This window comes from Amia ocellicauda, chromosome 23 (assembly GCF_036373705.1).
Source record: "Amia ocellicauda isolate fAmiCal2 chromosome 23, fAmiCal2.hap1, whole genome shotgun sequence".
Lineage (NCBI taxonomy): Eukaryota > Metazoa > Chordata > Actinopteri > Amiiformes > Amiidae > Amia > Amia ocellicauda.
In genome coordinates, this window is record NC_089872.1 from 7,609,000 (window position 1) to 7,636,350 (window position 27,351).

The following is a 27,351-nucleotide window of genomic DNA, read 5'->3' on the forward strand; positions in this document are numbered from 1 at the left end:
ACTTACCCTCTCAGATGCACTGGAAGGATACTTGCTGCACTGAAGCATTTAACAACAGCCACTTCAGACAATCCTTCCAGAAACACTCTGAGTATCATCCAGGCCTCACCGCTGCCAGCTTTCAGCACCGCGCTCCTACACAAGTGAAGCGCAGTGGTCCTTTCCCATTTCAAAATCAATAAAGGAAATCGAGTCACAAGAGATTTAAGCACCAAAACTAGTCAAACTCCTCTGCTTCACTTTGTCTCTTTTGGAGAACATACATTTTGATTTAAAATGATTTACATGCTAACCACCAGTGCTTAAACTTCCTGGGTTCACTGGTCCCATCAACACCTTGTTCTTTGAAGCATTTTGTTACCCGTTTTAAGTAACAGCTACATAACACTGAAGGATGTGTTAAGAGGATCTGTAAGGATTTAAAACAGAACAGCATTTCATGGCTGACTCATGACATTATCTGTAGTCTATATGCAGAAGTGGGGGAAGTTAAAAAGGTCATAACATGAATCTGAAATTAAATGTGTTGCCACAATCTTAGTTTACAGCTAAACACTTGGAATTGAATAAACAACTTATTTTCAAAGCAATTTTAAGTCTCATTTTACAGTGTTACACATACACCAACATGTGTGACATGGGCCTTTAGCAATCTACACAACACACAATGAATGCATTACATTCTGTATTGTTCTTCATTCCATTATATCCAATACTGACAAACAAAACATTCTCGCATACAAACATTCAAATGTTATGTACAGTCTTATAAGAAACTATTTCTTACGAATATTTCAGGGGTTATATTTCAGTCCAGCGCGTGTGATTATCCAGGACTGTCAGGAGTTCAATAAATGACTGAACAATTAGCACTGATCTAAAATGGTGGATAACAGCTCATGGTGTTACTGGAGGCGTCGTCACTGGTGGGTTTCAAAAGCAAGGGGGCCAGGCGGAGCAGCGCACACACAGGGACGCCCAGCTGAGTGAACTTCAACAGCAGGTCTGCAAACGACATGGACGCTAGAACAAGAAAAGCACAGTCACATGTAGACAGCAATGTCTCATCTCTGAACCTGAGCAAGGTCACGCTTTCTCTTTAGAGACAGTGTTAATACATAATGTATTGCTCTTACAGTTTGTGACATTTCACATTCTCACTTTGTTGCAACACCCCCCCACCCCATTCCAGCAATAAATGTTTGTATAGCTAATGACAGTTACACTGTTCTGCCAAGCACAAATAAAAATAGGAACAACTACAGAGATATGGATGGATGATTCAGGAGTTGTTCCCTTGTTATTCTATTTAAAAAAAAAAAAAATGAATTGAACAGAGATCAAAAAACACACACACCCATATTTAGATAAACTATCTTTTCCACTTTGCATACAATTCAATGGTGTGACATTTAAAGTGTGATTTACAAACAATGAAGGAGAAGGAAATACAAACATAGGGTTCTATAGAGAGGATGATACTATGAAAGTGTGGAAGCAGGTTCTAAAAAAGGAAAGAAGAGCACACCTCAACAAACATTTGTCAGGTGTGAATCAACACCACACAGAAAGAAGTGGCGCGATTCCCAGCTGACCGGCACAATTACACCAAGAACCATCCCAGGAGAGCTGCAGAATGTGACTGCCTGTCCCAGTGAGACCTAATGCAGCCCAAAAAAGGCGGCAGTGCACGTGGGCTTACCGTCAAAGTCTAAGCCTGCCATCTTCGCACAGGAGGGTATCGAGTGGTAAACCAACAAGCAAGCCAGCATGTTTGTCTCGGCCTCATTGTGCGGCTGCCCTTGCATGTAGGCGCGGAGGACGTCGCCATGAACTGTGGGCGCAAGAGCACATTTCAAAGCTGTATTCTTCGCTGTCGTTTTTTTTGTTATTACTCCATTGACTACATCTTCATGGACGACTTGCTCTTGGCACTAAGTTAATACAGTACTTTTGTAACTGGCCACTATAGTAATGCTCAGTCATCTGAAAACCACAGTCATTTACACGGTCTTGTAAACACAGTGGAATTGCCAGTGAAGGCAGGCTTCATTATGTCTTTGAGTGCTGGGATCCAAAGCTGCCGCCATGCTCACCGTTCAGCCACTGGTCCAGGGAGTTATCAGCAGAGCACTTCATGATGGGGAGGAACTCAGAACTAAGGAGGAGTCCCTTCCCTTGTGGCTCCTTCAGCCTCTCCTGCAAGACCCTGCAGCTGCAGAACTCAAGGACCAGCTTGATCTGCCACAGCTCAAAGGTCTCGCACATCTCCTGCTTCTCCAGCCTCCTGACTGCCTGCAACAAGCATTCGCATTAGGACAGGCCCTAGCAGAGGTATATAGTAGAAGGTTAATTGAGTTTCCTTTGGCCTTGACTCGCTTGGCTGAGGGAATTATGACCTGGCCATGAAGACAAGGCCATCCGTTTCCTCCCAATACGTGGGATGAGCCAAGGAGCCGTTTACAAAGGCAGTGTTTGGGGTGGAGGAGGGCCGCAAAGCATGCTGGGGGGGGCGTCTGCTACAACATACTTCTGCGTAGGCCAGCAAATGCCAAGCATGAGATTGGGGTTGTCCTCCTCCGGAATATTAATTTAAATTTCCAATAATCCACTAACTTATTGTGTGCAGGAGAGGAAAAAGAAAACGGGCCTAGTGAATCCCTTTTTAGCTGTGTCCCACTTGCTGAATTGCTATTCTCAGCTTTTAACATGTATTTGTATTGCAAATGTAAAGCATTAACACAAGTAGTACAGAAAGGTTCAGCTCTTCAAAGGGGGACATATCTTCTAACTAATAACTTCTGATTTTCTATTTCTCCTAGAGCTCATATAAATGAGGGTCTTACCTGGTCTATCGCCATGTAGGTTGGAAGCATCTCAGGGTTCTCCTGGGTAACGCACTCATAGAGGATTGCAGAAAACAGAGCCAAGACATCGTGCTTCTAGAAGGCAAAGGACACGATAGACAGTCATTAACCAGACTGCTAGTTCAGTAGATTAGCAGCCCAGTAAAACACAATATTTGTATCCACTATTCGTACTTGAGGGATTTACTAAAGATTCTTGATTTTTGAAGTCTAATTTACTCACATGCTTCAAGTTTTCTGCAGGTTTACAGAAATACTCTGCAAATGAGACCAAGGCAGCATCGGAAGTGAAGGCTGAGATTGCTTCAGGCTGGAAAAAGTGAAATATTGGGAGTTTCTATTAGTGGACATCTGTACAGAACAAATACATGTGGGGCTGTAGTACGTCATCTCGAAATTTCAAATAACAGCAGAGTGCTTAAAGTGACACTGGTTTCAGGGGAATATAGAATAATTAATGCAGCTAGTGCTTGGAAATGCAATAAAAACAAACTACGAAAAGTAGCAGCTCAGCTGACTATTAGACAGACCGAATAAAGACAAAAATCCTATACTACATATGAGAAATACATCTTCCTAAAGTTACATTAATATTGGTAATTCCATCCATGTAAGCAAACATGGAGGCATCAGCTTAAACTGTGTGTGGAGTCTTCAGTCTCATTTCAGTTTTGCGTCTGCCCCATGTATAGAAAATGTTTAGTCACAAAGTGTGTTGACTTTCGTACGCAGGTGTACAGAAAAAGGGCTCGGAAGCGTCCCTACCTTAAACGAGCGCACCTCTGGGTTTCTGTGATTGACATTCTGTGCCAGCAGACTCTGCCAGCCTTGGGGGTCATCTTTGTACGGAAGCTGACCCGCCCGGAGCTTCACATAGAGGACGCCATCTCTGGAGAGGATTGACCTGAAGCACAGCGAGAGAAAACAATTGTCTGGGCAGGATTTCACTTTTCACTCTTCTGCAGTACTTGATAATTAAGCGTTCGTGATCACTGTTAGGTAGACGGAATTCACAAAATGGAAGTACTGAAACGCCGCGGTGATGTACGAAGAGTGTGGAGGCGAAAACATTAAATTTTGATTTCTCCTCTCCACCCCACCACCACAGAGTAGCGAGAACCTGAGTTAGTTAACAGCTAGAGAATGTTTGAACAGTCATCTCTGAAAAGAGTGTGTGCATCTTCACTGCATGGGTGTTAGAACATTGTCAAGTCCCTGGTGTATAAGTGTGGTGCAGAGTTGTGGAACTACTATTTAGCATCTATCTTTAATGGTCTTTTCGATATTAGACCCAGGCTACTCTCAGGTCATTGTCATCAGAACATGAAACTTTCATCTTTAAATTGAAAAACGGGTAAATAATCAACCGGTATGAAATATAGAGTACATTTTATATCAATTGTCATTGCAAAAACACACAACACCTACTGCAAATGCTGCGTTCCTTTGCTGATGTCTATAACCAACTCCCAGTATCTTGGTCCCTTGATTTTAATCTGCAAACAAAAAATACGTTTTGGTTTCATGTATAATGTATTCAGTTCACACCTATCAGGATAAAATGGTTTTCGCTGGTCTGTCAAAACATATGACCTTTTTGAGTATCTCCACAGACTTGGTAGGTCAGCATTATTGGAAGCACATTTTCAGCTCAAAGCAACCATAAAGGGTTGTGTATGTCTAGGTATTCACAACAGTGCTGTTCTTTAAATCTAGTATGCCAAGACTGCAGCACAGCGCTGTCTATGTATGCTCCCTCTTACACAATGTCATGAGGTATCTGATTACAAATTCATTAAACAAGCATATCATAAGGATTAGGGCGTAGATACATATGAAAGGTTAACAAGTGATCAAATAAACAGAACTGTAGTTGTGTTTTTGACCCATCCCTTTTCTCTGCAATAGACCAGTAAGAGCACAGTTGTGTCTCTGTTTGCATTATGAGTCTCATCTTCTGTGAGTACCTGCTTTAGAAGGTTCAGCTCTGGCAGTACAGTTGGGGCCATCAGCTCCACTGTGGTTTCCTCGTACCACTGCGTCTCCTTAGCAAAACAGAAACAGCACAACTCAACATGAGAGCCAGCAGAACATGTTTCAGAGCAAACAACCAGGGGAGGCTCAAGATACAAACAAGAAAAACAGACACAGGGAGCCCATATACAGAATAGCTATGCTGTTCATGTTGTTGTGTTTAAACTCCAGTACTGTGTGAGTATATGAGTAAAAGGGGTTATTGTGAAAGAAAGACTGAAGGCTCTTCTCCCTTAACTTGTCACATCCATTAACCAAAACAATTGGAAGAAATAAATATTCTTTTTTAAGCATAGATAAATTGGCTGTATTTTTCATTGTACCCAGGTTTTTACATCATATATCTGTATAACCACAGGATACAAAAGCCAACAGAAAATGTTAGGAACTGATGGATTAATGTTTGATCTGCAATTATTTTTAATAAATACATGAAAATAAAACTCAGACTACTCTACTTTGTGTGTGGTTGTGACACACAAGAATATAGGAGAGTTTGATTTAAACAGACATCTTTACACTTACATTCTAAGAAAATTAAATCACATTGGTTTGACTGGGGTTGAAAACAAAATCCTCTATAATCTTGTGGCCAATGATTTTAATGCATTTTAAGACTATGGAATGTTTGTCCAAAGACCATCAGAGGCCTCGTGCCTCATGTCACTTTTTCTAATGCTTACATTTCTAAAAAACAAACAAAAAACTGTTGTGACTTAAGATATGAATATGCGTATATTTGTGTCTGACGATTTCAAAAAATAAATATAGATACAACAATTGCAATATTATATAAATAGACAATTAAAGTTTAAAATACCTGTTTATATTGCTTTGTATTGCACCTTTTTTGGCAGTGTAATTGTGCAGCACAACTCACCACACAATCTCTTTAATTATAATTCAGACTAGTGAAAACCCTGCTACCTGTAATTTTAATTAAGTTTGACCCCAGGTCTTTGAAGACTGTGTATTTGGAATTGAAAGCAGTCCCTCCCAGGTGTCCTGACCGTGGTTGAGATGGGCTGCAGCCACTTACCAGATAGGTGACCTCAAGCAGCGCATAGCAGGGCTTGTTGGAGTCCACGTCAACCGGGACCAGCAGCCTGGGCTCAGCGGCCAAGACGCACAGGTGCCGAAGGGCCTGGAGGTGGTACCTGAGGGGGAGAGGCCATCGTTACTGGTTTACCTGATCCACGACCCAGAGTTCCTGTCTTTCCCCCCCCCCCAGCTACCAGCCTGAGAGCTGATCTGGTCACCTGCTGTGTCTACTCACCGAAGTTTGCCAGAGTTACAGAAGGCGTCAAGACAGGCCTCAGCTAAATCAAGACAATTTCAAAACACTGCAATGTTGGAACTATAAAATACTGTATTTCAGCTCTGAGAGAAATGCATAAATAAGAATCATTTCCACTCCTTACAAAGTAAGAAATAAAAAAAATAAAAAAAATAAAAATGCGTCTTGATATTATGATGCCATGATTATCCCAACTGGTTTCCTGGGAAATTAGGTCTCATAGTGATTCTCCTGAGCCAAAATCACAGGCAAAAAGGGTTTGTTGGTGCTAAGGTCAGTCCTGGTTCCTGCGTTACCTGTTGTCGGTGCTGTGTGCTGGGAAGTGTGGATAGAGGGCACAGAGGAGGGCAGCGATTGCAGAGTTGGAAGTGCTGAGAGTGTACCTGTAAAAACATTCCAGACACAATGTCACTGACCTGGGTGATCATGGACACAGGGTCTCATTTGTGGAAAATGTTGCTGCTGAAACCAGGGCAGGGCAGTCATGTGATTAATTACCAGAATCGTCTAACCTTTAATTCACAATTCAAATTCAGTCGGCTTTAATCAATGGGAAACCATGGGATTCAGAAAGGGTTGCTTACATAAATACAGACATGTAAAATTCACAGAAAGAGCGTCTGAATGGAAAGAACTGAGAAAATTATTCTATTTCACCTGGTTCAAATATTTCTGAATAGGAAATAAAAGTGACATAGTGGTTGGCTCTGGGTGTCTTTGCATACCAGATTAAACCCAATTAAATGCATTCAAAGCAAGTGAAATATCTATAGAAAGAGGAGTGTGTGTACTGAAAGCACTAGGACTAGAATCAAATATTTTCTCTTAGAATAGGGAAGTCCATTTAATGTTATTGTTTAACAGCGTGGTGGTACTTCTAGCCATATTTCAAAGCAACACTAAAATATACATTGAGTGTGCTCTTCAGTTAGTGCGCCAGTTTAAAAGAGAAACACTCTGGGCTGGCTCTTCATAAAGGTCATTTCACCCACTCTCTACTGAGCGCTGCCACATCAATGTCACAAAGCAAACTACCATGGCAACAGCAACAGCAAAGAAACATGACTTCTTGAAAATAGATACATTCCCATGTAGGAATTTGGTAAACTGTTCACAAACTTTACCTTAGTAAGAGTAAAAAGGTGGAACAGAATTTGAGGATCATATCAATTCTGCCGTTTTTAGTTTTTTGTCTCTTCAAACATGAAAATACTATTTTGGTATGACACAGCATGTACTCTCCACAAATTCTTCCAAGTAAATTTATATCCAATAAATCCAAATAACTTAATCCAACACATCCAAATAATCCCTTAAACATTTTGCTGTAGTATAGCATGGTAAAACCAAAGTCAAGTAAAGTTAAAAAGAATTATAAAGCATGAAATAAACCCAGATAAAACAAATAGCATGTTTTGTAAAATCATGGTTAAGACAACAAAACGCTGTGCAAATATACTGTGGTAAAGCTTCATAGGAGAATATGTGCAGCTCTTGTAGATATTGTGTTTTAACATCAGATTGGAGCAGATTCCAAGAAGCAAACTTTGCTGAACATCTGCAGCCGTTTTACTTTGCGTATCACTACAGGATTTTAAATTGAAATCAGTCTTCAGTAGGACACATCTGTTTCCTAATTACAAGAAGAGTCTACACAGCCCTTGGTCCAGAACAAAGCGCAAGGAGAATGCAAATGCAAAAGGCAACATGAGAAACAACAAAATACCCCTTAAAAAGAGGATGGGTTTGGGCAGTGTTATTTATTCTGATTTGGTGGCCTCTTGTGGGTAAATGACAAAACTCTACACCAGGGATTCCCAAACCGGTCCTAATTTACCCCCTGGTTTTTGTTCCAACCGAACACTATTTAATTAATTGAACCATATATTTAATTTTTAGTTCAATTAAGGTTTCAATTAAGAAATTAAGGGCTCAGATGGAACAAAAAAACAGCAGGGCAGGGGGTCCTCCAGGACAGATTTGGAAACCACCACTCGACACACATACAGAAGGCCTGAACACTTGCCTCCCCCCTCCCAGGAACAGCAGGCCCAGCGCCATGTGGTGCGCCATGTGGAAGCCGTAGTTCATCTCCCCGCTGGTCTTCTTGTGAAGGAAGCGGCAGAGCTGCAGCACCTTGAGATTGCCAGAGCCAGCCATCACCATCGACAGCGAGAGCAGCACCATGCTCAGACAGGTCTGGAGGTTATAGTGACCGGTCTGTAATACAGGAGGACTGGTCTGCTGATTTGTGATTTGCATTACAGACAGACTAAAAAGACATTGCAATCACCTAGAACTTATTCAAACACATCAATACAAAAAAACTAAAAAACTTACAACTGTGGCCGTTGAAGCTGATAAACACTGCATGAAGGTCCTTGCAAACTTGTACTAGAAGAAAGAACAGCAACATATTATTAATACCATATTTCCCTATTTGCATGATTATATTTGAATGCTACAATACCTCCTCACCAAGCACTCAAATGCATCAGAGTTAGCAGACCCTGCAAACCGAAAGCCCACTGCCATGCAAGCGCCAGCAATGATGTAGTCGTGGGCTTGCCTAGGAGAAGAAAACACAAAGCAACTGAATTTATGATGCTTGAGCAAACCGAGCACACCGGACTGTTGGCGGTGATCACAGTCAATTTCAGCCGTGCCACATGTCGTGCTTTAAGGGACAAATTTCTATTGGCATGGCTGAAATATAGTTGGACAAAATCGTCGAGGACTTGCCTTTAACACTACTATGACAGTTCACGCTTTCCAATTTAAATTTGTACTTGCATGTAAATGCAGCTCTTGAGTGATCATTTGCATTCCAACACTAAACCACTGTCTGTCTGTTAGCAATCAAGAAACCAACAAACCTATGTGAAGTGTCTCAGTCTTTACAAACGTAGACATAATATACACTATATACACACAACCCTTTTTCCCATTTTTATTGAAATGTAAGCAGTTAAAGTCCAGTGAATAACCTGAAATGGTACAAAGGTAAGTGGTAAACTGTTTAAAAAAAAAAAAAAAAAAAAAAAGTTTAGGTTACCAAAAACTGTAAAATGTACATTTCAGAGATATATACTGTGTTACTGCACCCTCTTAACCATTGGAAGTGTTACGCACAGCTCCTGTGCATAGAAGATACACTGTATTCCTACAATGCGCTCATCGGTTGAAAGCTTATTCTCTTGTCTACCATTTGAGCTCTCTACGGGTTTGTGTTGCTTCTAACAAAACGTGGATGCTCTTGTTTTGATCAGTAGACTGTCTGGTTCCAGAATATGTCATAATTGTCAATATCTTCTGAGATTTTTTTTATTCCTACTTAGACCAAGTATCCCCCGACCCCCCCATATCAGAATGCGGTGTGGGGTATGAAAAACTATTTTTTCATATCAGAGAATGCTTCACATCGTTAGAATGCTGAGAGTCTCAGCATTCATGGAATACCAAACATTTGGCAAACAACACAACAGTGAAGAGTACGCATGGGATTAAAGAGAAGCACACAGATTTGGTGCCCTTTTAAGGGTACCAGAGGGGTTTGTCAGCTTAAGGGGTTACATTTTGTTAAAACAATTCCATGATTTCATTTTTAATCTCCAATTGTTAATTTGTTCTATGCTTTAATTTCATAGCACATTGAGACATTAAACTGCGTAAATTTCAATACAAACTGGAAAAATTGAGTTGTTCTAAAACATTTGACCGGTAGTGAATATATAAATGTTTTTGGTAACAAACAATTTGGCTTTTGCCCATTTCTGCATTTTGCATCAAAGATGATAAACCGAAATTAAAATGAAAAAGATGAAAATACCAAAAAGTGTATAAGTTCTTAGCTGTTCATCTGGAAATACACTTGTTGGTGTGGGCTGCATTAAACACATTCTTCTGTATGGTTCATCTGTATTGCTGGCGATTTATGAACACTTTTTGATTCATTTACAAAGTGTGTTTTTCTTCAGAAAGACAGTCAAAGTTGTTCAAAGGAAAACCCTCAGGTGTGTCACACAAGAGTCTCTCTAGAAAGCCAAACTTTTAGACTCTCTGTACCCTACACCCTTGATCATAGCTGTGACTGGTCTGCTACAGTCCCTACTTACGCCAGAGTTTCCATATTTAAATCTTCAGATGACGGGGTTTCTTCGTGGAACACAATGTTTTCTTGTATGATCTGGAAAAGAATGGAATGAAAAAAAAAAAAAAAGCCAAATTAAAAAAAAAAACAATCCCAACACCCAACTGTGTCATCTTTCTTTTTCCCCACCTAAAAGAAAATGGAGCAGTGTAATGCTTTCTTTGGGGATTGATATAATTAAGAAAACATTGACGCTTGCCATTTTGGGGGCATTATTTTAGTTACTGGTATTAGGTATTTGGTTAAGGCAAAGGATTATTCACATAATAATAATAAATAACAATCAACTGTACTAACATGTAAACTGGTTGATTGTGCTGAATCTCAAGGTACAGCAACTGTTCAAGGGAGTCTAGAATAGTCGAAAGACACTTCCTATCTACAGATTAAAGGATATTAAAAATATGTAATCCATTCCATTCCGTTGTCTATTTTTCACTGCTGGTGGTTGTTCCTCTTGTGAGTACTTAGATACCATGAAGACCATAAAACCTTGACATCAACCTCCAATCTTGTATAACTGCCAATAAATCATATGGGTTTGCAAAATGCCAGCAATAACAAATCCTGCCAGCCAGGGGGTATGATTATAGAGGAATATTAAGCCAACAGATGCAGGAAATCAGGAACCGGCTGAGATTTACATTACGTTAGCCCACAATTGCACTCCACCAAATGGAGGAACTCTGGTTGTGGGCTAATTGGGAGCGCATTTCCGCATTAGTGGTGTTTGAGTTTATTAACATGCATTTTAATTAGAAGGAATTGAGATTCAAAGGGAGATGGGTGAAGCAGAAGTAACGAAAACAATGAAAAGTCAAAACTGGTGGTCAACTTGTCAAAGATCAACAAGCATTTAAGAATAGAAAGTAAGGGTGCAAGTAAAATACTTTGCTCTAATTTGCAGCACCTGGCTAATAAATAGAAAAGCAAGTAGTTATAGTGGGGGGAGAAATGTACATTGTAGTTTTGGATCAGTATTGTACTTTATTGGTAATGAACTGTGGATGAACCCTACTGTGTTATCAGATTGGCACACTCACTTGGGGAACATTGCTGTTGATCCACTCTGAATTGGGCAGAATCTCTTCCCACATGATCAGACACCGGGCAAGAGTCTGAAACAGGCACACATGGCAGGGTAACACTTCAATTCAAGTATTTTGAGTGCATTTCATATATATATACACAGATATTAGTACTAATACTACTAATAATACTTACTCTTAACAGTAGAAACTCTGGTTTAATAAAGTCCAGCAAAAACATAGTGTCTGGAGCCCGAAGCCAATCTGCAATAGACCTATAGAAGGACAGGGATAAGAGGTACTATCATTGACACTGATCGTTGTTTGGGGCTCACACTCTATGGGCTGGTTCTATAGACCAAGATGAGCTCTGTTCTTGGTCTCCTCAATGGTATTTTAAGTGGAGGACACCAAGTCCAGTGGTAAACGAAAGCAGCCTTAGAGTTCTGCTCATAAAAGTATTATTTTAAATATTTATGACAGGCACCAGTCGAGACAGCCTCAAGCGTATCTCTTCAGTTGAGTGTAGAAAAAGCTGCTTTTACATTCACAATATATTCAAATTAAGATCACTGTAGAGGTATGGGTTTGACTCAGTGGTCTTCATAAATATCAATTGTTGAAGTCTAGGATTCCTTCGAGCACTACATACAGAGTACTGAGACAGACATTAGACATATCTATTCATATTATAGCTTATAAAAACAACACATTATAATACTACTTCGTTTTGCGATTAGTGTGCATGAGGCGCATCATATCTTAAAATGACGAAGGCCCTTGACTGTCTAAATGTGCTATGAGTCCCACATTTAAAATAATCTCTATGACACAGTATCAGGATATTACAGCATATAAAAATCTATTTGCAGTCGACTACGGGGAATTTCAGTTTCATCGATAGTTAACTCGCAGGATGCATACAAGGTGTAAACAATGCCGGCCTGCTCAAGGTTGATGCAATACAGACATGTATCTTTAATATTCCACTTAGATGTCAAAGGTTTCTTTTCATGTCAAGTGGCTGATTTTGCAGATGTTTTCTTTACTGGGGCGGGCCAATATAGCTAAATGCATCAGTATGTTTAATGGTTTGCTGGTTTTCAAATTGAAAGCACGGAAAACCAAAAAAAAAGCCAATGGCAAACTGCTAACGTAACACATCAGATGACGGGTCGGGGGAGAGAAATCCCTTGATTGCGACTTTAGGAAGCACTCCTTGAAGCACTTAAACATTAGTGAGATTGTGTTACCACCAACACCACTAAATGCTGGTCCAACTATCCCCCCCAGGGGCCCTGGCACTGAGCCTACCGGTTATTGGTTTTCAGGTAGATCATTGCAAGAGCCAGAGTTGCTCCTGGGCAGGTAACATCCACATTTATGGTGTCTCCCTCCTAAAATAAGCAGAAATAAGCATGAGGTGGGGAAAGAGATAAAAAGCATGGCAAGAAGAAAGTGTACACCTACAACACAGAAAATAGGAATATATATAGATTACAGCTGAAACATGAAACATTACCTTGATTTGGTAACTGGGAGACTTGTGTTTCTCCCTGTTGATTCCGGTGTGGGAGCGTCTGTGCCCTCCTACCATGTATTGGTAGAGCTGTTCGGGCACATTCAGGTCAGACATACCGGTCAGGTTGCTGCCGTGCTGAAAAACAAGCAAAGTAACAAAATGAGCCAGAGGGTCTTCTTAGTCAAGGGTTGGGTTCATTGTGACGAAACAGAAACAAGGCTATCAGATCGTCTAAACAGGATTCTTAGTTCAAAAAAAAAGTTCAAAAGCCATTTAAGTTAAATAAAAAAATACACTGAAATAAAATCGTAATCACGTGTTTTAAAAAGGGAGATTAGACTGTCGAATATGCATTGATTATTTTGTCTAGGTGTTTCTATTAAACCAAAACCTAATAAATCATCCTGATATTAAAAAAAAAAAAAAAAGATATTTGTACAATCTAGTGGAGTTTAAAAAGAGGTTGATCTTTTTATTTTTTATTTACTCACCCCAAGACAGACCATGCCAAGAGCCAAACCCGCAGCCAGGGAATAGGACTCTCTGTCTGTGCAATACTCCATTTCTGGTCCAGGAGGACGGCCTGGGGACAAGAAACACGTGTACCATACATCTAATTTCAGCAGAGCACTGCACGCCCTTTAAATACACCCAACTCTGCCGATCAAGGCTGACTGGGATCAAAAATATATCAATGACATTAGATCTGTTTAGTTCAACTATAATTAAAGATTAAAGCCCAGCACAAAATCACTAGAGCAGGGGCTGCATCAGTAGCCAATTGGGAAAGAAACATCTGAAGAACTGAATAATTTAAATTCTCCCCTTAAGCAGCAAATTGACTCCAGTGTGTTAAGCTGATTTGTGCAATACCACAACTGTGCCAATATGCCACACCGCGCCCACAGTCACTGACCTATTTCCGCCAGCAGCACCTCAGCATTGTGCCGGTGACCTGTGCCCTGGTACACCAGCCCTATCCCCACCACGGCAGCCACCTGCACATTGTGGGGCACGTCCAGCTCTGTGGAGGTGGGGGGCAACAGGGCAGGGATGTGGATGCTGAGGAGACGGGTGATCGACATGTCCATGGTGCCCAACTTGGCCGCGGAGACGCCAAGCAACAGGCCGATGCTTGTCATTTCGTGACCCTAAATCCAATAAAAGCGATACAAAGGGACAACCGTAAAATGTGCATGTTCATTCACTGTGAGATTAAAAAAAAAAAAAAACAGTCTAAATGCCATTTTATGTGGAGTGAGGGTAACGTCTTGGGGAAAGTAGGATTCTGTGTCAGAGATCAGCACTCAAATCCTTGGCTTTCCTTACTTGCACTAATAAAATGCCACAGTACAGATCTTTATTATGATAACGTTATCCAAATTCCACAGAATGTACAATGATTTTCTCGTTGGCCTAAAGATTGGCCATTTCTGAATGGAATACTTGAATAATACAACACAATAACTACAAATAACAAATAATAAAGTAGTATTAAGGAGGTAAAACATTTATTTCAGGATGGAAAGATTAAAAATAGCATGAACACTTATATCTGTGTTGAGTTTTTACTTTTATTTTGTAGGGGTTGTGACCTTCCCAAAATGAGAAGACAGACTCTCGCCAATATTTTTTTTTCTTAGTGCAGGATATGAAAACAAAACCAATTGCGTGGCATGTGCGACATGCTGCCTGTATGCCAAGTAGAAACAATTATAAAAGAAGAAAAAAAAAAGTTAATGTTTGAGACTAAAAGCCCTTTGAAGACAGAGGAGAAGGCACTGTTTTCATTACAGCTGTCTCTTCTGAATGAAGAGATAGGTCAGATAAGAAGAGCAACCACAGCCCGCTCACAGGCAGTTCTAACTGGAAATGAAAGAGTTAATTTGCGTCACCGTCATGGAAAATGTCAAAGTGAAACCCAGCTTCGCTTTTACATTTCCTTCTTTACTTTCATGTGAGAAAAAAACAGGATGAGAGCAAAGCAGGGGACAATATTATGCAAAAGTATGGGTTCAAAAGTGTGTGTATTTACAGAAATAAAAAGTGGAAAAGAAATACGCCGGGGTTATGAAACAAGCATGTGGTTTGAGCAGATGCGATCAACGAAACACCTTTCACGTATTGATTATATGTATGGCCCTGTATTTATTTAAAAATAAAAAAATGTTTTAGTTCCATGCGGTCCTCTGGCAAACAGCGCTGGGAGTTTCAGTAATCATAAGATCAAACGCCAAATGTCTATTAGCATCAAAACATTACAGATCAAAGCACTTTTTCGAAATGCGATCTTTTAAGGTTACTTTAAAAGCGTCATAAACAAGGAGTTAAAAACAGAAACAAAGTAGACGATTTCGAAAGGCCCCCACAACCAATAATCTGCAGTTTCACAGTAGCCTCTACACCATCTGAGCTCTCAATTCACTTAACTGAACACATTTAACCTCTTTCCCAGGTCTAATGCAGGTGATCATTTAAATTGACCTATGAAACCTACTGGACTGGGACCCTCAAGAATGGGGAATGAGGAGAACTGCTCCACAGAGATGGACTAAATAATTTTGCTAATATATCACCAATCGTGACATCAGAATTTCCTGAGAAAGTATACCACGAGTAAGTTAATTTGTCTAGGCTTAGGTCTGGACCAAATCAAACACGTTTAAGTCAACGATTTGATCTAGGCCCGATAACCTTCTGCTCTGCATTTCTGATTTAAGCTGCTTCTAGAAACCTGCAGGAGTGTTATGAAGACGCTCTCTAACCTTGGTGAGGTAGTCGTGTATGTTGAGCGTGGCCAGCTTGGTCAGGTGTCCGTTGAGGCCTAGAGCCATGAGGAAGCCAGCGTACTCATTGGCCAGCTCCGAATTCTTGGGTTTGTTGTAGGCTATCCAGGCGGAGTCCACCTGCGACGCTGGGGCAATCTTCAAACCGGCAGCCACCCCATTGTGGAAACTGGACCAGCTGGTCATGTTGGGAGGAACGTCGATATTACCGCTGTTCAGGTCTACCGTGGTGTTCCTGGGTGGGGCTCGACCTGCAAACAGTTAACAGTGCAAAGAATCTCATGCAAGGCTGGTCTCTTTGTTCACATGAGTCAAAAACATTACAATCAACAATGTATTTCATTGAGCGAACTCACACAACAATGTACACTGCGTACTCCGTACAGCGATAGGTATAATTTATTTGCACAACTTAAAACAACAAGATGATAACATAGGCTGAGATTGACAGCTAGTAAACAATCTCCTCCAGTAAAATCATAAGGGAAGAAAGTTACAAATACCAAGATGTTTTTTTTCATTTCAAGAGACATTTGTTTGTGCTAATATTCCCCAGAGGAAAACAATTATAATCCACAATGTGGATTCCTGAACGAACATGTAGTAAATGTGGGACCACTTTCTACAGCAGGTCATTTGGAAAGGGAAAATCTAACCAAGATCTACCATGAAAATTGTACAACTGGAAAAGATGTCTCAGTATGTTTTGCAGATTTTGTTTGTCCACCAATGGTTACCAAATGCCTCTGAATTGTAAAGTAATAATTGCCCATACAGGTAATCTGCACTCTGAATCGGTGTTGTCAAATCTGAAGTTCATCTTAATAATGTGACTGGATTTGTCTCCAATAATGCCAGTTACATGATCAAAGTATACAATCACATTCTTCAGGGTTTTTAGTCAAATTTCAAAACATTTGGATGCCCACTTAAGAGCCTTTTCCAGCAATATCTGGGCAATTTCTTTTTTAAAGCTGTTTAAAATATTTGTACATCGCCCAAGTAGATAAATGCGTTTTAAACACCACCGGACACAAGCAATTCAACTAGAAGTCTGTACTTTACCCATAAAATTGCCACCTGAGCAATGCATAACACGAAAGAGCACTAGGTATACGGCAGCTGAATATCATTACAAATATATCAAGATAAAGTGATATCACTCAGTGGAATATACAGTATGTTACCTAAGCACTAGTTTACTTGTTCAGGGTATTGCTCTGGAAATGTTTGTGTAAATGGCCATGTTCTCAATCTCGATTTTCTGTTTAGCACAGAATATATTTGTTGTGAAACTCAAATCAATAATAATTTGAAAGCAAAACATTACTTAAGTTTCTTTAGGAATTATCTATTCTTTCATCTGCTGCTTTTGAGGCAGAAATTAAGTGCAGGGTGGAGTACGGGCAACCACTGCAAATAAGTTTCACGTTTACCACTCAAAATGCTTAAAGAGTGAAACAAGACCAAAGGAGTCTAGTCTAGCCACTAACAAAGCCTTCAGTGAGGTCTTCAGACTGGACTGATATGTATATCCTGTTTACACATTCAAACAGATGTGTGCTCCTCTTTGTTTTCCTGTTCTTGTATTCTCTGTAATCATCCTATCCCCTTCTTGATGTGCGGCGGTTTCCGGTTAGTCTCAAACATGCAAGATGGACTGTGTCTGGCCGGAGCATCTGGAATGAGCTCAACAGCATTTAAACGCTGGACCAAATCAAATGAGGAAGATTATTAAAGAAACACAAGATGCACATCTCCTGCCATGCGATGCTGTAGTAGATTAAAGCTGCAAGGAAGCAATCAATCAAATAATACTCACATACCTCAAGTTACAAGGCTTTACATGTGTAAGTGCTATCTGGTTTATATTCTGTCCCAGTTCCAACAGGCTAAGTAGCATATAAGCATAAACCTGAGCATTAATAGAATTCATAACAGAAATTAGTGGATTAACACCATATTGTCACAATACTTAATACTGTGCTTGGAAATCATGATGCTATTGGAATAACTGCTCGCTCGCTCTCGCTCGCTCTCGCTCGCTCTCTCTCTCTCTCTCTCTCAGGTGGACGTGAAAACTTTAGTACTTAAGCTGAGGATTCCATCTACTTTGTGGAAAAACAAAACTTCTTCTAAACCCTCCCACGCATGTTACCGAATGTACTAAATGTTTCTGTTCTCTTTTACATTTTTTTTTTTTTTACATAACTGCATGTGTGGCATAGCAAAAACATCAGTCGACTGAGACATTTTTCTTTTAAATTTAAATTTGATTTGGGATACAAACCTAGTCAATAGGGATAATTTACTAACTGTGCATACCTCTGTACAGGTACAGTTAGGTCCATAAATATTTGGACAGTGACAATTGTCATCCTTTTGGCTCTGTATGCCACCACAATGGATGTGCATTACGTGTTGATTTTCATCTTTAATTTGAGGGTAGTTACATTGAAATTGGGTGAACAGTATAGGAATACACCCATTTTTATATGTGGTCGCAGTATGCTTCAGGTCATTGTCCATCTGCACTGTGACGCACCATTCCTTTCAAATCCATTGTGGTGGCGTACATGATGACAATTGTCTCACTGTCCAAATATTTATGTACCTAACTGTATGTTTAGAGGGATATAATAATAATATAATAATAATATAATATAATAATATTTATAAAGTTGAAATCTTCAAGTTGCATGTACTGTTATAGTTAAAACTGCCACAAATGTTTTCAAACTACATTCAAAGAACAAAACAAAAAACATTTTTTTACATAATAATTTGAAGTGGCCGGGAGTGCCGCCAAAATAGTTGTTCGAAAAACACATAACAAGGAGCTTATAGTGGCTTTCATAGAGATCAAAGTACCCAGCTCCTAAGAGGAATAAACAGCCATAAAACCATTACACTTTGTAATTAAATTTTTTGTTGTGGGCAAATTACTGCCTCATTATTTCTGGTCATTATAGTATAAACACAATTTGTCCCATCCCTACTGTTATGTGGCAATGAGAAAAAAAAATATTCTCGAAACCTACGACATAACTATTCTATATACATTTTTAAAATAAAAAATAAAAAAAACATATCAATAAAGAAACTGAATCCCAATGGCTTCTTACATAGCTTGCTTTTGGTTCGGGATGGACCTGAGAATTGTCTGTTTAGGTGCTGATTAGATTCTGACATCACCGTTTCTATTCACATCTTCGCCATGCATTACTAAGCTACAGCACAAACAACAGTCATGACGTGGGCGTTGCTGCAAACACGTACCAGTTAGATTGAGCTTGGGGACAGGGAGGGGTTCGGTTGGCACAGGATGATAGGAAAACAGGGTGAACAGCCCCCTTCCCACGGGCAGAGCCATGGTGCGCTGGCACAGCTGCAGCAACCTAGGGAACAGACACAAGCCCTGATCATCTCTAGCTTGGAGAAAAAAAACAGTCTCTCGCATCTGCCCGTCACACAGCAGCAACCTGAGAGAATTAGTCATGTAACAGTGAAGAGTTGTAGGAGTAGTTAAATGTCACTTGGGCTTCATTTTTACCGGCGTTTCCAAACTTTCAGGCAGTGAGGAACCACTCAACCCCCTTTTCTTTGAAATAACAGTTGATAAAAATAAAAAACTCTTTCCTGAACTTCAGTTCTGAAAAGTATATTTTAGTCTTTAGAGGCTGATGTTTAGAAAAAAACAAATGACATGAACTCTGAAATTGAATAACCTGCAAGATTATGAACCCTGATAATGAATTCAAACAATATCAGTAAATAGAAGCTTGAAGGACTTCCACCAATAGCTGCGATAGGTCCGTATGTGCTGGACCCACAGAGTAACTAAACCCACCCAGGAACAGATGTTCGAAGATGTATGGTGTGTCCCTTGTGGAAGGAAGTTGAAAACAACCGTCCTGTCCTCAAAACACATGTTCATCACGCTCATTAGTTTGAATAACCACTGGCAACGTGACCTATTGAGATCAGGGCAATTAACTAAACAAAAACCAGCTGTTCTTAAACTTTATCAAAAACAGAAGGTTTTATTGACTCATCAGTTGCTGCTTCTACCTGAAACTGAAGGGAGTCAAAACAAAGAAAAATGAGACCAGATTCAAGAGCAAATTAAAAGCATTAAACACACGATAAAATGAACATAAATATGAAAAAAAAAAAAAAAAACTTTACATAAACCAGTAAACTGGTATTGAAATCGGTATGCACACATCTAAGCAGACTATACAATTATAAAACATAAATAACCATTTATAATAACAGAATAAAACTAAAATAGAAAATCTTTATTCTGTGTACCAGTGGGTGCAATGCTGGGTGACAGGTAAGGGGCATCTTCTCAGTCTTGTACAGATACTGATTTGTAGTGCCAAGAGCAGTAAAAAAACGCTAACACTAGCCAGCTTGTCGCCAGCCCTACACCTAATACAAAATAATTAATTAAATTAATAAAACTGGTGACTGATCAAGGCATGGATCCAGAGAGCTGGGTTTGCAATGTGATCAAGATTGAATTCCAAAGGAAAGTTAGAAACTTGCTGAGCCCAACAGAGGACAGGCAGACAACAGCTTTATCAGGTGCAAGTCTACAATTGTTTATATTTTGTGATATCTCAAAAAAAAAATATATATATATTGATAATATATGATGTGTAGAAAATGACATTTCAACACTCAACAAGATCACAATGACTGATTTGATTATAAAGCCCAGATTTTCTGCTATATTATATTATAGCCTACCGCATAAACAGCGGGTCCAGCGGTTTAAGAAGAACACGGACTATTTATAAGCTACAAATTATGAGGAGTTTACAGCTGAAATGCCATATACGTATTTAATTCAAATATTTAGAAACATATAAGAATGGATATGTAGGAGAAAATCACATACACAGATATTTACTTTTGATTTGCAAAAGCTGCACAAAAAGCAGCTATGGAGTGTTAACCTCTCAAAAACACACGCCCACATTTTATGTGATTACATTTTTTGGACCCCACTTATCACATTCTGGCGGGGATTTACTGTATTTACAAGCTATTATCTGAATTTACAGGTAGATGGCACTTCAATGGCTTGTGTCATGTAAATATATTACACTGCTCATAGGGTTTACCGTGTTGATGAACGGAGATAAAGAAAGCATGGCTCGAGACGGATTTCACACAAGCAGCTCAACGTGAGATACAGCCGGTTTTGCACAACACTGTACATCTGAGAACACATAGTCTAAGGTTAACCAGTTAATGCAAAGCCAAGACGCTGCTATTCCCTGGCCATGTGGAAAAAGCCTGCTGTGCTGCACTCACTTGTTCTCCTTCTCCTCAATGTACTCGTGGTCGCTGACTTCGGGCAGGTGGACCACGTTGACCCTGGCGGGGCGGGAGCTCTGCAGCAGCCTCCTCACTTCCTGCACACGCAGATCTTGGCTCCAAATCAGAGACATCACTTCATGGTTCATGTCGTTCATCCCATCGTCCTCCTCTTCCGCTTCAGTGGCAGATGGCATGTCTAATGTTATCCCCTGGCCAACTGTCTAAAAAAAGCAAAAAAAAACAAGCAAAATGAAAATTCCCCTCCCCCATCTAAAACAATGCCTTCTAATAATCTTCAAAATATTTAAAAGGATAATTAAAACTACATAAAACGTGAACACAGTGGATGAACACAGACAGATGTTCATTTTAATAGTCTTCCAGCTTCAGCCAATCATGTTTTGCTCATCAGTCTAAACAGGTTCATGGAGAAGTGAGGGGGTGGCTGGGTACATTTTAAACATTTGTCTTTTAAGAGTTGTCTATTACTTAATATATTTCCATATATTACAAATTATGTGCTTCTACAATCCGGGACCAACCTTACCACTCGTTTACACACTCACCGATTTCCCCTTGGCAAGGGTGAACTCATGAGCCTGTTTGGTTAGGTCCTGTCGGCCAATCAGCATGCAAACATCTTCTGACCAGTCAGAGGACGGCTGTTCCCGGCACTGATAAATGGCATCTCGAATGGGCAGAGCCACACCAAAGGGAACCGACTCCAGATCTTTCAGCGTGAAGTCTACAAAGAAAGAGAAGAGGATGGGGCAATAATTTACTACACTGATAATGACTCTGCTTCCATGGTTTTCAGAATATCGTTAGCTCTTCGGTGAATACATGCAACTTTGCCATCATACTGCCTCAGTTTTGACTGGTACTCATTGAAGAAGTAAAAGATACTCAACTCCAGGCCTAGAGGAAGTCTGTAAGAGCTTGTGGCAAATACACCAGATAGCAAAGTACATCATTAGCTGGACATGATGACAGATCTGCGCACAGCTTCTCGCTGATTTTATATTCCAATGAACAACACGCTTAATAACTGTGCAGTCATCGTGGAATTGTACACAAGCAGGTGTTGTAATACATAAAAACTGCATCTACTGAACACACAAACAATTAATAAACAACAGCTGTGCATAATTATAGAAAAGGTCAATTTATCAACAAAGACTTGTACCACAGGGGGAATTGAGAAGAGTCTGAGAAGAGTGCGGAGCCCAGAGCTAGTGAGTGAGTCATTTTTTCAGGGTGGTCTGGCTACATTACCTGTGTGCTTTAATACGCAGGAAAATTACTAACAAAGTAATCCATTTTGCAGAGTAATGTGGTCTATTTTGGGGAGTATTTCAGCTTAAGTGGTATAAACACAGGGAACACATTATGTTTCCCCGATTTCAACAGGGTCTTGTACAGTACCAGTAAGAACAGGGGCTGAATTGGTTTGGCATCCAATATCTCAGTGCAACAGTATAGCTGGCTTGAGAAGATCAACAATATAAACTGGACAATTATGTACATGATGCTCACCCACTGGTTTTGACCCAATTTCTTTTAAAAGGGAAATTTTAATATTTTGGATTTGTCCGCTTGAGGCAGCACAGTCAATGATAAGATTAATTTATACATGTACTTTTTCTGCTGAGGACAGTCACATAAAAACACAAATAAAAAAATCAATCAATCAATAAACAAACAGAAAATGTGCTTAACATGAGGTCACATGGAAACAGAGAAGGGATTTATTTTACCTGCAGATGCCAACCAAATGACAAGCTTTTCTACAAGACTGGAATTGGGCGCACTGGATTTTAGACCACTCAGCCTGGGAGGGAAATGTAAAGGATTTCAAACGCACATCAAAAATCAAAATAAAAGCCTCGGTGAACTGGTGTTAATCATGACAACTTTTGTTACTTTCATTGATCTTTGTTAGGTTTAAAAAATAATAATAATAATAATAATAATCTTTATCGACTAAAATTACCTTTTATTTGTGGCTTGTTCGTTTAGATTTTTCTTCTGCCCTGTAGACAGAAAGGAACATGTTGATGCTGAATCTGTAATTCCATTACTACAAGTTTAACACTGGTTTGTGGCTTTAGTCACATTTTCAGCACCAGAGATCCCAGGCAACAAAACCTGTAGACGACATTATGATTGCACTCTGCGAAACAAAGACCGAATGGTTCAAACTATTAAGCTTTTACTTTAATGTTGTTAAATGAAAAAATCGACACTTTTTTTGTGACGCCTCCTCACTTCCGGAAAAACAGCCGCTACAAGGTCCATAGAGTCATACTGGTTGAAAGTAGTAATCAAGATTAATTATCCGACGCAAAACCAAAACAAACATCTGAAGAAAAATCAGTCTAAAACAGGGATCAGGCATGGTGGAGATATGGTGACTTCAGTAACCTCAGCTACTACGTTACAAAATTATTACGTTTATAGGGATGGTCTAATTTTCTATGGAGTAACAAAAAATACAAAAATTATAGGGATCCTGTGCATTGGATATAACTCAGGGGCTGTTTTCTACATATTTATAGACAAAGATGACATTTTCCTGACTATTATCTGTCCATTTGGGAACTGCAGTCCATTTTATGAAGAAAAGTCTGCCCTGTGGGAACGCGTACCTGCTGAGATTTTCACCAGGTATTTGGAAACCTCACTGGAAACAGCGTTGTCATCACCAACAATGTACAAAGCAAAGCTCTGTGGTACAGAAAGAAGAGTGTGACAGTTTTCAGCCCAGTGAAGCATGAAGGAGCACCTCAGCCGGCAAAATAAAACAATTGAATAGGTAACGGGTCTAAGTCTAATCATTATCAGTGAAGTGATCTTTGAACCTGTTAGCTGAGAGCAATACAGAGCGGGATTAAGTCTGTACAATAAACAATAGAAGTATGACGTTTAAAATAACAGAAGTAAAAAATAATGAAATGGTTATTTGCCTATGGATTGATTATCTTGTTTATTCAGTGTCATATTCAAGAATCTTGGAAAATAAATAAATGACTGAAAGAAAACAAGATAACTATAGTAACTGTAAATGGGAACACCTCTAGAGTGTGAAACATAAAGACAATGAATGATTGAATAAGCAAATAAAGTTAAATGTCAAGAACTGTTCTTTCCTATTTGTATTTTGGCCCAATGGCTCAGCTATTCTCACTACCACGGTTCAACTTCTTCTTCGGTGAGATGAAGAGATTAAGCCAGTGAAGACGAAACCCTGTCGCACTTTCAGTAAAAGTTTTGTTATTCTGAGATGCGAGGTCAATCTTTCCGTGGCAAGCGCGTCACTTCATTTAGTCTGATCCAAGGAGACACTGCGGCGTTTAGTCATCTGCTGCGTTTCCCTCAGTGTGAATCAGTAAGTGCCTTCAAAAATGCAATTATAGAATTCCAGAACACAGACCAAAACAATCCTTGATTTAATGCGTTTCCCCTCTAGCTGTGACTGAAATAAAGCACAGCAGTCATTTCACTTGAATGACAACACCCCCAATTCCTTTGCTACCTTGAAGAAAAAATATTATTTGACATGCTTTATCGAAGTATTTCAATTGTACCAAACAGACTTCATTCAACGGAGATTCAATTCTTATTCTTTTGAATCACTGCACAATTCTACGAACATGAAGTTGGTAATAGAAATATTACCCCTCAATAAGCTCTATAGAGAATATAAGGAATCTATTGGGATATACAATGTGTTAGTTATGTGCAGGGGGGTAGGTTTAGTTTCAGAATTGGGGAGACGCATGTGCCCTATGGCAGGGGATGCAAGGGGAGCTACAGAGTGCTTCCATACTTATTGCTAAGCATCCAGTTATTAGAATTGAAATTATACAATCTGTAATAATATGAACATCAGGTCTCTGATGTATTAGGAAGACAACAGCAAAGCAAGTATTATTAGCATAAACACCATTATAAAGTTCGCTTAGGATTTAACAGTTTCAATGAAAATGTTTGTATTATTATTATCATCATCATCAACTGGAAGTCAGACTGGGACCTCCTGTATTATTTAAAAGGATCAGCAGGGCTTAAACAACAAGGAAATGCTTCCATCATGTCTCTGCGGGAAATTAACAGTCGCCAGTTAGAGACGTCTATGAAATACTAAATTGGGGGAACTAATAAAAGACCCTCCAAACCATCCAAAAACAAAAACAAAGACAATGTCACAAGTACACATACCAAAACCAGGAGTTTGGTTCTCTCACAGATACCGGGTAAGTAGGGAAAAGGAGAGACAACCTCTCCTTTCAGACAAGAACTCAGCCACCTGAACACGCACGGGGGCTCCGAAGTGAAGAACGATGGCCTGGTCACCTGGCCAATCTGGGCTGGAGGAAGAAGACAGACAGAACGGCACATGTCAAAGAAGAGAGTTACTGACCTACACATCTGCGTAAGAAATCAACCCTGTGCTCCAGTTATTTGCATCCTTTTTGATTCCCTATCGAAACCAGAGACAAAGTGTCTTAAGGACAAAGGAATACTGAACACAAAAATCCTTCATATATTGAACACAAAATGACAGTGAAATACTATAGCCTTGTCATTGCAAAGTGGATGGAAAAAACAACTAATTAAATCCCCTCAACTGGAGGCAGTTTGTGATATCCTGCTACTAACTGGTCTGTATAGATTTGCCTAATCTCAGAGGCTCTACACAAGCCTGAAAAAATATATACTGATGAGAATCAAGTATTTTTTATTTAAAAAAAAAAAAAAAAAAGCCCAACATTGCAGCACATATTAGAGACGCAGTTCAATACAAGCAGGCATTCGCATGGGATGTAAAGTTTTCTGAGTCATTCTGTTCAAAGGGCTTTAATTAATAAGCTCAAGGCTGAAAGTATTAACGACTACAGAATCCCATTCCATTTGGTTAACACCCATTGGCTGCTTTACCAAGACAAATAAGGTCTGGTGTTTTGAAAGGGAAGCACGGGCGGCCCAATCATTGCATTCTCAGACCCTACTCCTATAATTAATATTTACCTTGGTCGATCACACACGCCTCCTTAAACGTTTTAATGAAAGAGGGGTAATCCCGCCAGTAGAAATCAATATATTCTTCCAACTGCAGGTCCCTATTACAAAAGAGAGGGGGAGGGGGGGAACAAAACATAAGAAAACAGCACCCACTCAAAGGCAGAAACAGAGAAGAGCCGGAGCAGTAATCCCACTCTCTCTGCTTTGACAAGCCAATTTACAGTGTTCTGACAAAGTCTTAATTCCCGAAGATTGTTACTGTGCTTAAATGCAGTCCCCATACATCCATACTGTATCTTCTTGGAGGACACCGGCTATTTAACATCATTAGAAAATTATAAGCATGGTCTGGAAAGAAGATGAAAATTCTTTAAGCTAATACAACGTTTTTCAAAGACAAACATCGTCCAGAAACTGCTCGTTTGGTTAGTCAAATACATTTTACAGGATTTTTGAAATAAATACATGTTTCAGCTGTACATTACTCTCTTTACAACTCCTTGCTGAGCCCAGTTCTGCGTTCTTGCGTCTAGGTGCATTTATAAGGGGTAAATGTGTGCTGACGAGCGAAATGTCACATTCCACACGTATATATTTTTTGCTAGTTTGAAGTGGCTCTGTAGTGGTACAGGACATTTTCTGTAGTACCTAATGTAACAAGCCAGTATGGTTGAAGGATCACTAAACCTCAGCCCCCCCCTTACAAAAGCCTACACAAATAGTGCCAATTAAACACAAAGACTTGCACTTTGGCCATTTCAACTGGTGTACCTCCTCTCATCATTATTAGTGCATTGACAGCGGTGGTGACGGGCAGAGAAAGGCACTGACAGCTGGGAGGCTGCAGTGTGGTTGGCAAAAATGTTCAATGCGGTCTTCACTTCTAGAGACACTTGATTTGTCGAGCCTCCTGAATGGAGATACTTGTATTGCCTCTATAATATTGTGCTCCTCGAAAATCCCACGATGTTTTGAATGCCGGTGATTAAATGAAGACACAGCACAGCCACACAGCAAAGCGCTCATCAAATTCCCTTATCGAGGCTGCGATGCCTCATTTAACAAGTTTAATTAATCGAAGCAAGAATCTTCTGTAGCTGGAATTAATTTGTATAGTATTTACCATTTAGACGGGGGCTGACAATAGACTGTGCCGATGAATCATTTGCTGACTGAAATGGGAGGCCTTTGAGCAATGTAACTATTGGCTACCTCTTGTTTTCAATCGCTTGTTTGTTTCACTTTCCCGTAACTAGGAAGCCGGGGGTCGAACTATGGGGCATCTCGGGGGAGGAGGCAGGGGAAGGT

General features: G+C 39.8%; 1 protein-coding gene across 1 annotated transcript in view; it reads right to left on the reverse strand.

The window, feature by feature from the left end:
- Positions 1-575: 575 nt before the first annotated feature.
- The window catches only part of anapc1 (anaphase promoting complex subunit 1), a 44,603-nt gene continuing 17,827 nt past the window's right edge, over positions 576-27,351 (reverse strand). Inside the window, exons 20-48 of the mRNA XM_066697289.1 lie at positions 26,050-26,141; positions 25,240-25,388; positions 23,667-23,745; positions 23,012-23,051; positions 22,776-22,849; positions 21,585-21,763; positions 21,013-21,239; positions 18,964-19,082; positions 15,664-15,935; positions 13,815-14,049; positions 13,390-13,481; positions 12,899-13,033; positions 12,691-12,773; positions 11,573-11,651; positions 11,392-11,466; positions 10,314-10,384; positions 8,677-8,767; positions 8,539-8,592; positions 8,225-8,418; positions 6,495-6,581; positions 5,941-6,058; positions 4,835-4,912; positions 4,296-4,363; positions 3,633-3,771; positions 3,091-3,177; positions 2,847-2,942; positions 2,097-2,295; positions 1,703-1,834; positions 576-1,023 (exon numbers count right to left, since the gene is read on the reverse strand). Coding sequence (XP_066553386.1) covers positions 878-1,023; positions 1,703-1,834; positions 2,097-2,295; positions 2,847-2,942; positions 3,091-3,177; positions 3,633-3,771; positions 4,296-4,363; positions 4,835-4,912; positions 5,941-6,058; positions 6,495-6,581; positions 8,225-8,418; positions 8,539-8,592; positions 8,677-8,767; positions 10,314-10,384; positions 11,392-11,466; positions 11,573-11,651; positions 12,691-12,773; positions 12,899-13,033; positions 13,390-13,481; positions 13,815-14,049; positions 15,664-15,935; positions 18,964-19,082; positions 21,013-21,239; positions 21,585-21,763; positions 22,776-22,849; positions 23,012-23,051; positions 23,667-23,745; positions 25,240-25,388; positions 26,050-26,141 — 3,490 coding nt within the window. The 3' untranslated portion in view covers positions 576-877. The remainder of the gene's footprint in view (positions 1,024-1,702; positions 1,835-2,096; positions 2,296-2,846; positions 2,943-3,090; positions 3,178-3,632; positions 3,772-4,295; positions 4,364-4,834; positions 4,913-5,940; positions 6,059-6,494; positions 6,582-8,224; positions 8,419-8,538; positions 8,593-8,676; positions 8,768-10,313; positions 10,385-11,391; positions 11,467-11,572; positions 11,652-12,690; positions 12,774-12,898; positions 13,034-13,389; positions 13,482-13,814; positions 14,050-15,663; positions 15,936-18,963; positions 19,083-21,012; positions 21,240-21,584; positions 21,764-22,775; positions 22,850-23,011; positions 23,052-23,666; positions 23,746-25,239; positions 25,389-26,049; positions 26,142-27,351) is intronic.